This window comes from Triturus cristatus, chromosome 5_1 (assembly GCF_964204655.1).
Source record: "Triturus cristatus chromosome 5_1, aTriCri1.1, whole genome shotgun sequence".
In the NCBI taxonomy this organism is placed as follows: domain Eukaryota; kingdom Metazoa; phylum Chordata; class Amphibia; order Caudata; family Salamandridae; genus Triturus; species Triturus cristatus.
The window spans coordinates 401838541-401853703 of record NC_140587.1 but is presented as its reverse complement, the minus strand read 5'-3'; the positions used below and the strand labels follow the sequence as shown (position 1 = coordinate 401853703).

General features: G+C 49.6%; 1 protein-coding gene across 2 annotated transcripts in view; it reads left to right on the top strand.

Annotated features, from left to right (window-relative positions):
* ATP6V1C1 (ATPase H+ transporting V1 subunit C1) overlaps positions 1 to 15163 on the top strand; it is a 354471-nt gene that overhangs the window by 165657 nt on the left and 173651 nt on the right. For both annotated transcript variants that reach the window (XM_085605130.1, XM_085605131.1), the window contains exon 5: positions 5136 to 5230. In XM_085605130.1, coding sequence (XP_085461256.1) covers positions 5136 to 5230 — 95 coding nt within the window. The remainder of the gene's footprint in view (positions 1 to 5135; positions 5231 to 15163) is intronic.

Genomic DNA, 15163 nt, shown 5'->3' with positions numbered 1-15163 from the left:
TCTCAACTACTCGATTCCAGTCATGGACGCGGGCCACTGGGCCTATCGACGCCGTTCTTGCCTACAGCTCATGGAAAGGACTCCATTTAAACAATGCCCCCAGTGTGGAGCGAAATTCCCACACAGTGACCACCACAAGGTCTGTAATCTGTGTCTCTCGCCTGAGCACGACAGGATCAATTGCCAGGCCTGTGCCTCTTTTCGATCCAAAAAGACCATCCGTGATCCCCCGGCCCGACGACACATCATGGCGCAGCGAGCAGCTCCGGCACCAGTGGACATTTTTGATGAAGGCCCCTATGTTCCGGAGGAGGATTCTGAGGACCTGGAAATCGTGTCCGAAGCAGACAACTCAGATGACCGCATCACTCCTGGTCAACGAGGGAGTACAATTACCCCTACCCCAGCTCCACCCGAAAAAAGAACGCCCTGGTCAAGACTTCGCCTGCTGGCCCCAGTCGTGACCGAAAACAAGCTTCAGAAGCCCTGCCCCCGGGCCTGGCTCTGAAGATAGGGGAAAAGCCTTCCGGTAGCTTGGGACCGAGCAAACCGCATCTCAGTGTCCCGCAGGCGCCTTCGTCACCGAAGACGGGAGAGCAACCTACTCCCAAAAATAAGTCGCACCGACCACCTAGACGCCGAAAGACAAACCATTGGATCCGAAACCTTCTAGACCCCTTCGAACAATCACAGAAGACTGTCCAAATCCTGCCAATGCTAAAGGGGCTCATTAAACATGCCCCGACATATTCAAGTACCCTGTGAGAGCTAGAATTCTCAATCCCAGGATTGACAAAAAATATAAACCCGCTCCCGATGATCCCGCCTACATCAAGGGGCAACTACCCTTAGACTCACTAGTGATAACTAATGCTGGGAAACGTGCCAACTCTCAAACCTCCGGTGATGCACCACCTCCGGATAAAGAATCTAAGTTGTTAGATGCCTCTGGCAAGAGAGTTGCTGCCCAAGCAGCTAATCACTGGCACATAGCCAACACCCAAGCATTACTTGCTAGGTAACCTAGGGCTCACTATGACCAACTAGAAACCCTACTACAACATTTACCTGATCAATATAAACCCCAGACAAATGATTTAATTCAGGAGGGCAAATTAATAACCAACGCATCAATCAAGTGTGCCCTTGAGGCAGCTGACACAGCCTCTAGGTCCATTAACACTAGTGTGTTACTCGGACGACATGCCTGGTTTCACATCTCAGGCTTCAAACAGGAGGTGCAAACATCTATCCTCAATCAGCCGTTCAATCAGGAACAACTTTTTGGACCGGCTGTAGACACCACTCTAGAGAAGATGAAAAAGGACCGGGAGACTGCTAAATCCATGGGAGCATTACAGTCTCCAGCCACACGTGGTTCCTTTCGTCGCTTCTTTAGAGGAGCATCCAAAAATATTGGAACAGACACTGCCTCTTCTTCCTACAAAAACACCACACAAACATCCCCCGACAGAGGATATTTTAGAGGCGGATACAGGGGAAATAACAAAGTGAGAGGCCGAAGTAACAACATCACTCGCGCCTCCCCCACTCCCCAATAAGCAGTGACTTCCCTCCACTCCCTCCAGACCATTCCACTCCGGTCAGAGGGAGACTCTCACAGTTCCTACCTGTCTGGAATTCCATCACTACAGACAAGTGGGTAAGACAAATTATCCAGTATGGTTACTTCCTGGAACTTACAGCAACCCCACCCACCATACCACCCAAACAGCGTCCAATTTCCACGGAACATCTCACGCTCTTAAAACAAGAGGTTCTCTCACTGCTTCAAAAGCAGGCAATAGAACTAGTTCCCTTACAGCATCAAGGAACAGGGGTTTACTCGCTGTATTTCCTAATCCCCAAAAAGGACGGCACCTTAAGGCCAATACTCGACCTCGGACTTCTCAATCTCTACATAAAGTCAGATAATTGTCATATGATCACTCTTCAACAGGTCCTCCCACTACTTCAACAAGGCGACACTAGATCTCAAGGACACCTACTTCCACATTCCCATACACCCTGCTCACAGGAAGTATCTAAGGTTCATAGTGGACGGACAACGCTATCAGTTCAAAGTCCTTCCATTCGGGGTGACCACCGCACCCAGAATGTTCACAAAGTGCTTTGCAGTAGTAGCAGCACACTTGAGAAGACAACAAATCCATGTCTTTCCATATCTCGACGACTGGCTAATAAAAGCCAAGTGATTCAGCCAGTGTGTTCATCACACTCATCAAACCATCCAGCTGCTACACAACTTGGGATTCACAGTAAACTACACCAAGTCAAATCTTCAGCTCTCCCACATATATCAGTATCTAGGGGCCACATTAGACACCTCCAGAGCTCTGGCATATTCCAATCCAGCCAGGATAACCAGTATGCAAACACTAATCACCAAATTTCAGCCACAGCATTCCCTCCCAGCAAAGGGTATTCATGCAACTCATAGGAATGATGGCCTCTTGCATTTTTATAGTACCTCATGCAAGACTTCAGATGCGCCCCTTACAGGAATGCCTAGCATGTCAGTGGAACCAGGTTCAAGGACAATTTACAGATATGGTGTTGGTGGACAGCTGCACACATTGCTCTCTGCAATAGTGGAACACACAAAACCTTTCCAAAGGGCGGCCATTCCTAGAGCCGGTTCCACAGATAGTGCTAACAGCAGACGCATCACTCAGCAGCTGGGGAGCCCATCTCCTAAGCCACACAATTCAAGGCAAATGGACCACTCAACAAAGTGCTCCACATCAAGCTCCTAGAATTTCTGGCAATATTTCTAGCATTAAAATCATTCCAAGTACATCTACATCACAAGACTGTCCTAGTCCGGACGGACAACATGACAGCCATGTATTACATACAAAAACAAGGAGGCACACATTCTTAGCAGCGGTCTCAGCTGGCACAAAACATTTGGAGATGGGCCATTCCACAAAACATATACCTTCCGGCAGAACATCTTCCAGGAGTTCACAATCGGATTGCAGATCTGCTAAGTCGACAGACGCAAAATGCCCAACCTTCGCCGCCAGGTTTCCACACCTGTTGTCCAAAGGCAATGCGATATGGATGAACTGGTCAGGCAGATTTGCGTACGTTTTTCCGCCACTCCCACTGATTCCCCTAGTAGTACGCCAGCTCAGACAACAGTCTCTCAAGATGATTCTGGTAGCTCCCACATGGGCACGGTAACCGTAGTTCACAACACTACTGGAACTCTCAGTAGTTAAACACCAAAAAATACGCCTCTCCCCAACATTGCTAATGCAGAACCATGGAGAGATAAGGGACCCCTATCCAGGACAACTGAATCTAGCGATCTGGCTCCTGATGTCCTAGAGTTCGGTTATCTTAACCTTCCGCCAGACTGTATGAACATCCTTAAAGAAGCCAGACGATCTACTACTAGAGCTTGCTTGCTATGCGGCAAAATAGAAAAGATTTGTCATCTACTGCAATAACAATAAAATGTATCCGCTGGATGCTTCAAAACAGGACATCATTTGCTATTTGCTACCCTTACAAAGGTGTAATCTAGCATATTCATCCATACGATTACATCTAGCGGCACTTGACGTTTATTTACAAAACAGACAACACTTGTCACTATTTAGAGTACCTGCAATTAAAGCCTTTATGGAGGGCCTTAAAAGAATAATTCCTCCCAGACTGCCACCCTCTCCGGTGTGTAATTTAAACATTGTTCTTACCAGGCTCATGAGTCCCCCATTTGAACCTCTACATAAATGTGAACTGCAGTTCCTCACATGGAAAGTAGCTTTCCTTGTCACAATTACCTCTCTCAGAAGGGTAAGTGAGATCCAGGATTTAACCATACAAGAACCATTCTTACAAATACATCGTAACAAAGTGGTTCTTAGAACAAATCCAAAATTCTTTCCCAAAGTAATCTCTGCTTTTCATCTTAACCAATCAGTTGAGTTACCAGTGTTTTTCCAAAACCCAGACTCTGTAGCAGAGAGAGCTCTTCACACATTAGACGTCAAAAGAGCCCTACTTTATTACATTGACAGGACTAAGCTCTTTAGAAAGACAAAACAACTGTTTGTAGCATTCTCACCCCCTCATAAAGGTAACCGCATCTCCAAAGCTGGGATCGCGGGCTGGATAGTAAAATGCATTCAAATATGCTACGAAAAGGCGAAACGCACATTAACAATTCCCCCTAGAGCGCATTCAACACGCAAACTAGGGGCTTCCATGGCATTCTTAGGGAGCATTCCCTTAGATGACATCTGTAAAGCAGCAACATGGTCTACACCACACATCTTCACCAAACACTATTGTGTTGACGTGCAGGCGAAGCAACAAACTTCTGTAGGCCAAGCTGTTCTTAAAACACTTTTTCAAACTACTGCAACAGGTACAGGTGACCACCGCTAGGGGAGACACTGATGTACAGTCTATGCATAGTGTACAATCTGCAGCTCATATGCCTCGAACGGAAAATGCTACTTACCAGTATGCATCTGTTCTTGCCATGTAGAGCTGCAGAGTTGTTCGCGCCCACCCACCTGCCCGGAACTTGTATCTGTTCCAGTATTATCTTAATTAGATACATCTCTTCTTAATGACTCCATCATTTCCCATCATGGCAAAATAATCTGAGGACGGAGTCGATGCCCATGCACACTCTCGTCCAAGGGAGGAGCCGCCTATCTCGTGACTACAAAAGACTCTTCCAAGACAGCAACAAAGAGCAAGCATCCGAGCCCAACACCAGATGGCGATCTATGCATAGTATACAACTCTGCAGCTCTACATGCCAAGAACAGATGCATACTGGTAAGTAGCATTGTCCTTTAAGTCTTCACTTATTATCGAAAACGTAGTTTAGATTTTTGTTAAAATTCGAACTTTTCTCAAGACCTACCTTACAAATAGCACCAGTCTTCCCCAAATGTTTAAAACTTCTTTGTCTTTAAAAACTATGGAACCTTCTTAAGTGGATTTAGTGAGGGTTAAAATCTTTTTTGTTTCTTATTGCAATGTTAAAATAATTTTCATTTTGTAGGGTAAGTTTTTAAGGCGGAGCATGGAATTATCACAGCTTGGTCAAATTGTTAAGTCAGTCATTGTTCATTGTTTTGTTTTAGTGGACTTGATTACATATATAACGCGGTTCCAGTGGGATATGGCGAAATATCCAATAAAACAGTCCTTGAAAAATATTTCTGAAATAATTGCAAAGGTAAGGGATTGTCTTGTGTTTAAATGTTTACAAGTTAACTTCTATTTATATGCCCAGAAGCTTATTTAATGTAACACAAATTCTTTCATTTGCCTTTGTATGTCTATGCTGTATTGGACTGTTCTCCCTCCATCACTGATAATAGTGAGAATATTTGATTTAAATGAGCAAACTTTGAATGCTCCAAATTTAATTTTTGCCTGAACTTTAAAGGGAAACTCGCACATAAAAGGAAAAAAAAGACCACCTGTTTAACTTCTTGTGGACCTTTTTTTTCTCACTTATTCAGATTCTGAGGAATAAGCAATGCAATTTAATTATTACTACAATGCTGTAACAGGTAACTTTGCTTACAGGGTTCTCAGTCACTGAAAAGAGTTTTTGAAGGGCATATTGGAGTGAATTTGAACTCTTTTGTCCTTTAGAACATTGTACTTAGCTTTTCTCTAAAGTTCGTTAATAATAATTTTTCCTTTTTATTTTCCCTTTTGATTCTGTTGAGTATATTCTTTTGAACTTGTATGTTTTTGTTATTTCTCTGTAAATACTAACTTAATATATTTATTTGATCATAAAGCTTTTTGTAGGGTTTATTTGTGATTTGCACTGCCAAGTTTTTCTCAGCTACCTTATTATACTCCAACCCTGATGGGTTTCGTGGGAGACAGTGATTGCTAGAACAGGATGTCAGGATTCTCTATTCATGACTTCCAACACCAGCAATCTGAAAGAGACACGTTAGTGATAGATTCCTTACCTTAGAATATCTCCAGACGTCAGACTGGATCCGGAAAGTTTTCGTCAGCAGTACCCTTGCGCGTTGGTAGGCGTCGTCGTGTGGCTCAGTGTATGTTGCTGGCATTGTAGTCGTCGAGATGATGTCGTCGGAGCTACTTAGATGCGCCCACGCGCGCTGACGTCAGTTCTTTCTTTTTCCGCGCCAGCAAGCGCAGATCCGAGAGAGAGCGGTACTCATAGTTAATCTTTTAACTTGGTTTTTGAGACTTGTTTCTCTTGTTTTGTCGAATACTTGACTCCTGGTGCAGTAGGGATGCCCGGGTTTAAGTCCTGTAGGGACTGCCGTTGGACCATGTCAGTGGCGGACCCGCATGACGTGTGTCTCTTCTGCTTGGGGCAAGCCCATGACCCCGATTGCCGGGCCATGGCGCTGAAGGCTTTGCGGGAGCGTTACCGAAAGTTGTTGGAGGCCCGGCATTTGGCTCTGCGCTGCTCAAGGTCCCGCTCCCGTGGGAGGTCGAGGGACAGGTCATGGGGCCGACACCATCGTTAGTCGGAATCAGGGACACGTAAGTCAAGGCACCATAAGAAGTCGAAGAAGCAATGTCTCTCTTCGTCTACCCCTCACTAGTCATGGGACGCGTGGAGGGGGCGGGTGGTCACTCCCCCGCGGCTCCGGTGGAGCCTCAGTTGTTGCTTGTGGCCTACCCACCTTTCCCAGGCCCGCACGCGACTTCGAAAGAAATACAAGTGTTCCTGTCGGCCTTGCGCCGTTTGTTTCCCACATCGGATCCCTCCAGAGAGCCTTTGGGCCCTGTGGACCCGTGGGGTGTTTCTGCTCCCGTGCCGCCGCCTTTGGCCCCGGCTACGCTGGCACGATGCCCTGTGGTACCGTCGGCTCCACCCCCGGTGCCGCCGTCGGCTCGGGCCTCGCGCCGGGCCTGATGTCACCTATGGGGTCGGGCCGACGCCAGACACGACGCCGTTGCCTACGGGGCCAGACTACGTTGACCCTGGATTGGTCTATTATCCTCCGATTCCAATTCCAGGCGGTGAGTTTATTCCTTTCCCCGGGCCCCTCATCCTTACCGACCTCTTACACGGTCAGTGGACGAGGGGGAGTACTGGCAGCTCAATGCGAGGATGAACCGGAGTGGGAGGGTGATATGGAAGGTCCAGGTGATCTGGATTTCTCTCCGCACCCTGGTACACTGTCCTCTGCTTCCGTAGCTACGGCAGAGGTTGGGACTTTTTCGGTGGTGTTGCATAGGGCGGATGAGGCTCTTAACCTGGAGCTCCCATCTGTGCCCATCAGGACCAATCTCCTGACTGAGGTGCTGCAGCCAGCGACCTTCTCTGCGGAGCCGCTGCTGCCCTTTAATGACTCGCTTACAGACATCCTGTTAAGCACCTGGACCAAGCCTAACACAGGGGTTCCTGTGGATAAGTGTGGCACGATGACATCGCCTGGCCCCGGGCGACCCCAGTTTTCTCACGCAATACCCAACGCCTGAGAGTCTGGTTGTCCAGGCCTCTTCCTCTCCGAGCGTGTTCCCTTCTGCACCTCCGGACAAGGAATCTAAAAACCTGGAGCAGTTTGGGAAAAAGATTTTCACCTCTGCCAGTTCCGGGCAGTGAATACTGCGTGCTCGTTGGGCTGCTATTCCCACTCTGTGTGGAATGCGGTCGCACGGGTGTTGCCTTAGTGTCCAGTGGAGGCTCGGGCGGTGCTCTTCCAAGCCATTACCGAAGGGAGGGATGCTGCGAAATTCACTATCTGTTGTGGTCTTGACACAGCAGACTTCCTCGGCAGGGCAATTTCCACAACGGTGGCGCTACGCCGTTACGCTTGGCTCATAACTACTGGCTTCTCAGGGGATGTCCAGAACACTTTGTTGGACTGCCCTTTGATGGCACACGCCTTTTTGGTGACAAGGAGGATAGCACTTTGGAGCGCTTTAAGGACTCCCGGGCTACGGCCCAGTCCTTAGGTCTTGCCACCATGCACGCTCCAGTGGGGTCTGCTTTTTACTCCTTTTGAGGTCAGGGTTGAGGTGCCCAAACTCATTCCTTTCAGAGCCGCTGGCCTGCACAGCCGCAGTCTCAGCGCAGCCGGTTTTCCCGCCGTGTAGGGTCACGGGGCCAGCGGGCGTTCAGTTCACCACCTCCCCTGCCGCCGCTGCCTCAAAACTTTCCTAGTCCGGTGTTTCAGGTCCACCAGACGCCAGTGGGCGGCATGATTCGCCATCACCTCCCCCACTGGCGCACCATCACTTCAGACAGGTGGGTTCTGCAGATAGTCCTACGGGGCTACTCCCTCCCCTTCGAACCTACCCCTCCAGCCATGCTGCCTCAGTACCACCGCATGTCGGGGGATCACTTGGCACTTCTCCAGCAGGAAGTTGCGCCCCTCTTGGCCAAGGGGGCCATCGAGCGCGTTCCGACGCCAGAATTAGGTCGTGGTTGTTATTCTCACTACTTCTTGATTCCAAAGAAGGACAAAGGCCTGCGTCCTATCTTAGATCTCCGGAACGTCAATCGCTTCCTCCGGAAGGATAAGTTCAAGATGCTCACGCTTGCTCAGGTCTTGTCTGCCCTAGACCCGCAAGACTGGATGGTAGCGCTGGACATGCAGGATGCTTATTTTCATATCCCCATACTGCCGGCCCACCGGCGTTACCTGCGGTTCACGGTAGGCCACGAGCACTTTCAGTTCACCGTGCTCCCTTTCGACCTTACCAGCGCCCCTCGGGTGTTCATGAAAGTGATGGCGGTGGTTGCAGCTCATCTGCCCAGATCGGGGTTTCAGTCTTCCCCTATCTCGACGACTGGCTGTTGAAGGCGGGCTCGCCTCAGGCAGTCGTCTTCCCACCTCCAGACTATGGCCGACCTCCTGCATTCGCTGGGGTTTTCCATCAACTTGCCGAAGTCGCATAGGATTCCCTCTCAGAATCTCCTCTTCATCGGAGCAGTTCTGGATACTGCGAACTTTCTGGTTTATCCTCCCGAACAGCGAGTCCGGGACATATGGGCTATGATTCCCATCTTTCAGCCCTGGTCCTGGGTTTTGGTCAGGAAGACCTTGAGACTGCTGGGCCTCATGGCCTCCTGCATCCTGCTGATCAATCATGCCAGGTGGCATATGCGGGCTCTGCAGTGGGACCTGAAGTTACAATGGGCGCAGCATCGGGGAAACCTGTCCGACTATGTCCAGATCTCGGAGGGCACTGCACAGAACTTGCAGTGGTGGCTCACGGACCAGCATTGGGTCAGCGGCAGATCCCTCTCCCTTCCCCAACCGGAGCACACAGTGGTGACGGATGCCTCCCTCCTGGGATGGGTCGGCCACATGGGAGAGGCAGAGATCAGAGGCTTCTGGTCCCCGGTGGAGTCCAAGCTCCATATCAACCTTTTGGACCTCAGGGCGATCCTACTTGCACTGAAAGCATTCCCTCCCTCTGTCAAAGGGTGAGTAGTGCAGGTGTTCACGGACAACACCACCGCCATGTGGTACTGCAACAAGCAAGGCAGCGTGGGGTCGTGGACCCTATGTCAGGAGGCTCTGCGTAACTGGACATGGCTGGAACGTCAAGGCATTTCCTTGGTGGTTCAACACTTCGCAGGTTCTCTGAACGCCAGTGCGGACGAACTCAGCCGCAGGTTCATGATGGATCACGAATGGCGTCTGCACTCGGGCGTGGCGCAAGGTCTCTTTCAGCAGTGTGGCGAGCCTTGGTTAGATCTATTCATCACCGAAGAGAACGCGCAATGTCATCAGTTCTGCGCGTTGGAATTTCCAAGGCAGCACTAGCTTGGCGACGCTTTTCGTCGCGAGTGAAGTTGCGGTCTACTATACGCCTTTCTGCCTATACCACTTCTGCCCAGAGTGCTGAAGAACATCAGACGCGACCGGGCCCAAGTCATTCTTGTGGCACCGGACTGGTCTCGAAGAGTTTGGTATTACGAGCTACTCAGTATGAGCGTGGATCCCCCAATCCGACTGCCTCTTCGGGAGGATCTCCTGTCGCAACACCAGGGGACGGTCCTCCACCCGAACCTGTCCAGCCTCCACCTCCTTGCGTGGAGATTGAGCGGCGACAGTTGATTCCATTTGACTTGCCTCCTGAAGTCTGTAATGTGATTCTGGCAGCCAGGTGTCCCTCGACTAAAAACTGTATACGCCGGCCGGTGGCAAAAATTTGTGGCATTGTGCACAGCGAAAGCTGTAGATCCCCTTTCTGCCCATCTTTCTGAAGTCCTCTTGTTCCTTCTCTCCTTGGCCCGGCAGGGCTCTGCTCTGGGATCTATTAAGGGCTACCTTTCTGCTCTTTCAGCCTTTCTCAGGCTGCCTGATCAGCCCTCTCTTTTCAAGTCCCCTGTTGTCAATAGGTTTCTCAAAGGCATTACTCACCTTTTCCCTCCTATTCCTTTTGTGATGTCTCATTGGGACTTGAACCTGGTTCTCACATACTTAATGTGCGCCTTCTTTGAGCCTCTTCATAACTGTCCTTTGAGGTTACTAACTTTTAAAAACTGTCTTCCTGGTGGCCATTACCTCCGCCAGGCGTGTGAGTGAGCTTCAGGCTCTTTCATGTAAACCTCCTTTCCTGGCGATTCATCCGGACAAGGTTGTGCTTCGACCACTTCCCTCCTTTCTACCGAAAGTAGTCACTGCCTTTCTTCATGGGCAAACTGTCACTTTGCCCACTTTCTTTCTGCCTCCTCATCTTTCAAGAGATTTAGAGAAGCTCCACCGTCTGGACACAAACCGTGCGCTTTCATTCTATCTCAACCGCACCCAGCAGTTCCGGGTGGATGACCAACTCTTTGTTGGCTACGTGGGTGCCAAGAAAGGTCGGGCTGTGCACAAGCCGACTATCTCCCGATGGGTTGTCTTGTGCATTAAAGCCTGTTACTCTCTGGCTAAAAAGGAACCTCCGGTTGGGCTGCGCGCCCATTCTCCCAGGGCGACGGCAGCTACTACAGCATTAGGACATGGTGTCCCCCTGCAAGATATCTGTCAAGCAGCTACGTGGGCCTCGCTGCATGCTTTCACTAAGCGCTATTGCCATGACAGTCCAGTCCGGAGAGCCGGCTTCTTTGGCCGGTCGGTTCTCTGTGACTTTCTGGTGTGATTTCATTTCGCAGACCCTCCTCTAGGGTTGGTATTGCTTGGGTATGTATTCTAAGGTAAGGAATCTATCACTAACGTGTCTCTTTCAGATGCACAAGTTACTTATTTGTGTAACGATATATCTGGAAGAGACATTAGTTAGTGATAGATTCCTTACCGCCCGCCCATCCTCCCCGTTCTGCGAACTGTTCTCTAGGGTTCAGGTCATCCCTTTCAGGGCCCTAGTTCTATTGCATTAGTAGTCGGTCTCTGGCATGGCTCTGCGTTCCTGGCGCGGAAATTTTGTGTACAGAACTGACGTCAGCGCACATGCGCGTGTCTAAGTAGCTCTGATGACGTCATCTCGGCGACTACGAAGCAGCGACGTACGCGGAGCCGCACGACAACACCTACCGACACGCAAGGGTACTGCTGACTAAAACTTTCCGGATCCAGACGCCTGGAGATATTCTAAGGTAAGGAATCTCTCACTAACTAATGTCTCTTACAGATATATCGTTACACAAGTAAGAAACTTGTGCTTTGATGCCAGGCCATGGCCTCCTTATATGGTGTCTTTAAGTTCCTAATTGCAAAAATTATGATACCTACTTAACACCAGTGTTCCGTAAATAAGTGGAAGATACAAATCTACCACTCCATCTACCACACCATCTTTGGGAGTGCGCCTTGTAGTCCTATTCTGATACCGCAGTTTGCATTGATGTCTTTTTTGTTTTCCTGCTCTCTGGGACTCGCTCTTGGGCAGCTGTAGACGTGGACATCCAAAAGCTCAATGGCTGAGCAGCAGTTGTAATGTGGCCTTTGGCGGAAGGCACCGTTTGCAACCCCATAATTTGCCTTTCACTCTGTGTGCTCTCTTTTACAAGAAACCCTCAATCACTGGAGTAAAGAAGACTCTAAGACACTATGCCTATAGTACAAACTACTTTTCCCATCACCTCTAGATGCATCGGTCTTATTTGGTGGGGAGCAATGTTTGAAGGTGTCCCATGTCACTCCTTTTACTTTATAGTGATGTAGGAAAGTGACCCTTTTTGCTATGGTAACCTCCACTTTTTGCCACTGTTACCGATGTTGATGACTGATATGCACTGCGCCCCTGCTAACCAGGCCACAGTGCTCTTTCCCTGAAACAAGGTAAAATGGTCTAATTGTTACACAATTGGCGCTCCCTTTGGCACCTCTGTGTAAGTCCCTAGTAAGTGGTACCTCTGTTACCTATGGCATGGGTACCAAAGAGGGCCCCTAAGGGCTGCAGCATGTATTATGCCACCCTAAGGGACCCCCATACATATTACATGCAGCCTGCCTTCGCAGACTGCGTGTCATGGTGCAAACCAGGATTGCAAACACGACACGGCACATTCACTGTGTGCCATACCAAAGTCACTGCAAGTAATATATGCAAGTCACCCCTACAGCAGGCCTTGTAGCCATACGGCAGGGTTTATTATATTTTATGTGAGACCATATCTGCATGAGCAGATACACCTCTGTGCTGTCTAGTCCAATTACTAGAAGGTACAATTAACAGGGAAGTCATCTTAAGTATATGTACTGGGCATCACGAGGTCCCCAGCTACATGATGGATTTACTGAAACCTATGGTGTGTGGTATCAAACTGTCAGGGCTCGCCTGTCTTTCTGCAGAAGCGTCCAGGAACTGAAGACAAGGTCCGCAACCTCCCCTAACCACCAATTGCGTCTATCAAACTCTAGGCAACAACGGTGATAGTGGGGAAGAAGGGAAACAAAACAAGGAAAGATAAAGGGGGAGAAATCCCTTGTCGCAATTCACCTTCCACAGGATTCTCGTTTAAAATAAACTAGAAGAAAAGAAGGGATACTTTAGATGATAATGTATGTCTAGTTGTGTTAGACCTGCCAGCCCTTTGGCTGTCCCCTCCTCATTTTTGTTCCCTTTACCCTCTAATTTTTCTGTCCACTAGTTTTTTTGGTGTTGACGTAGAGGCTCTGGGTGCCCCATTTTCACTTATTGAGGGTGAAGCGCAAGGTGCTTCTCTAAAATGGAGGGAGGTAGAGAACTCCTCCACAAAATGGTGGCCTAAACTGTCACCTCAGAACCTGGGCCATAGACTGTCATGAGGGGTTCCAGAACCTTCTGGGCCACTCTGGCCAGTCAGGGCCCAAGCTATAATTAGAGGTGAGGTGAGTCGGCCATTTTGTAGAAGGTGTGACGTGAGGTAGTCAGGAGTAAGGCACCTGAGTGGGGAGGTGGGTGCGCTAAAGAGGGAAACTGACGGTTCTTAGGGCCTGCTTTTTCTTCCCCCTCGGCTGACACTACCCCCTACCTCTTGACCTGACCCTGCCCTCAGCCACTGACCCTGGGGTCACATCAACCTCTTGTGCTTCCCACCTGGCTAGGACTTCTGAAGTGAACGGGGAAAGAGAGTGATTATCTCCGGCTTCCCTGACTTTGCCTGGGACTTCCCTATCTTATGACGCCACTGGCGTGCGGCCTGCCACCTCCCAGCTTGCCTGCCTGAGCTGGGGGCATCTCTGAGGGAGAAAGGGGGTGCTTGGCGCTCAAGCAATCGCCACCTCCTAACCTGCAGATCACCCCCTTAATTTCTACCCCCCCCTCCCGCTAAGGGAGGGGGGGGGGTTCTGAAAAGCACCGCTGTGATTCCGGGGCCGAGTAGTGTAGCGCCTGACCCCCGCGGGGCCCCGCTGTGACGGAAGACGTCCGTGCAGTGCAGTCCGGACTTGTGAGAGAGTCGCCGGAGGGTAAAAGAAAGCCGCGTTAGGCCTTGAAGCCAGCATCACCCCTATCACATGCCGGTGGCGGACTGCGGAACGCCGCCCCCGCTGTTGTCCGATTGGATGGGGAGGCCAAGCCCCCGCAGGCCGCGCTGTTTCTGACGGCTGCGGGCGCGCCTCCCGTCGGCCACTAAGACGAGTCCCCCAGGAGACATCGAGAGGCCCGAGGACGACCCCACGTCAGCGCTTCAGCTTTCCCCCCAGATACCAGAGAGTGGGGTCTGCCAGCGAGAGGAGCTCTCTGAGGAGCGAGCCCTCAACCGGTTGAGATGACCTGTGGGAGACCCACAAGTAAGGAAACACCTGGGGAGGAGGGCGGAAGGCCGGAGTGGTCCTGGATTCGCCCCTTCCCCGGGTAAGTCTCTCCCAAAGCCCGGCGGCCTCCCATTGTTTCAGCAGAGGAAATAACTGCTCCTGGCCCCTCTCCTCTCGCCCTGTGAGGAATGTGACATCTGCAGAATAAGCCGGGCATTTTGGGGCAAAGGCAGAAACCAGCCATGTGTAATAAGCCTATTTAAGGCTATGTTTCATGCATTCCGGTATTGCCAGAACTAAGGTGCTAATGTTCAAATGCGAACAGCGCTATGTATAATAACTAAATTTCAAGCGCAATGTGACTGCTGAGAACAGCGCTAGGTTTAATAACTAAATTTCAAGCGCATTGTGAATGTTGTAAACAGCCTATGATTAATGACTAAATTTCAAGCGCATAGTGATTGCTGTGTACAGCGCTATGATTAATAACTAAATGTCAAACGCATTGTGATTACTGAATACAGTGCTATGATTAACGACCTGATGTCCAGAGCGTTGTGATTGTCATGTGCAGCGCTACGGTTAATGATTTGATTTAATGTGTTATTGAATATGCTGTGCTGGATTTGACCACTAGGTGGCGTGCCTGATTTCACGCCAGATCTAGAGTGATATAGTACTACCAATTTAATCACAGTGATATGTTTTGACCTTAATGAGTTGTAGATAAGAACTGATTGAATTCATTAGAAAAGAAAGGAAGATCAAGATAAAAGGGAAAGATAAAGCTTTTCTAACTTTTCTAAATTCCTTGGTGTAGCGTCGTTTTTAGTGGTGGTACGCTGGAGTGCTGAGGTGAGTGTGATGCAAGCACGACATGTTACTCCGGGATGAGGCCTTTACACCTGAGCCAAGCTACCCTAGGACTCTAGGTCCAACAAGTTGGTGTTCAGCGGTGGGATACTGAGCTTGGGCTTGCGTCCACTTATTAGCAATTCAGTGTGCGCCACGCACCCTACACC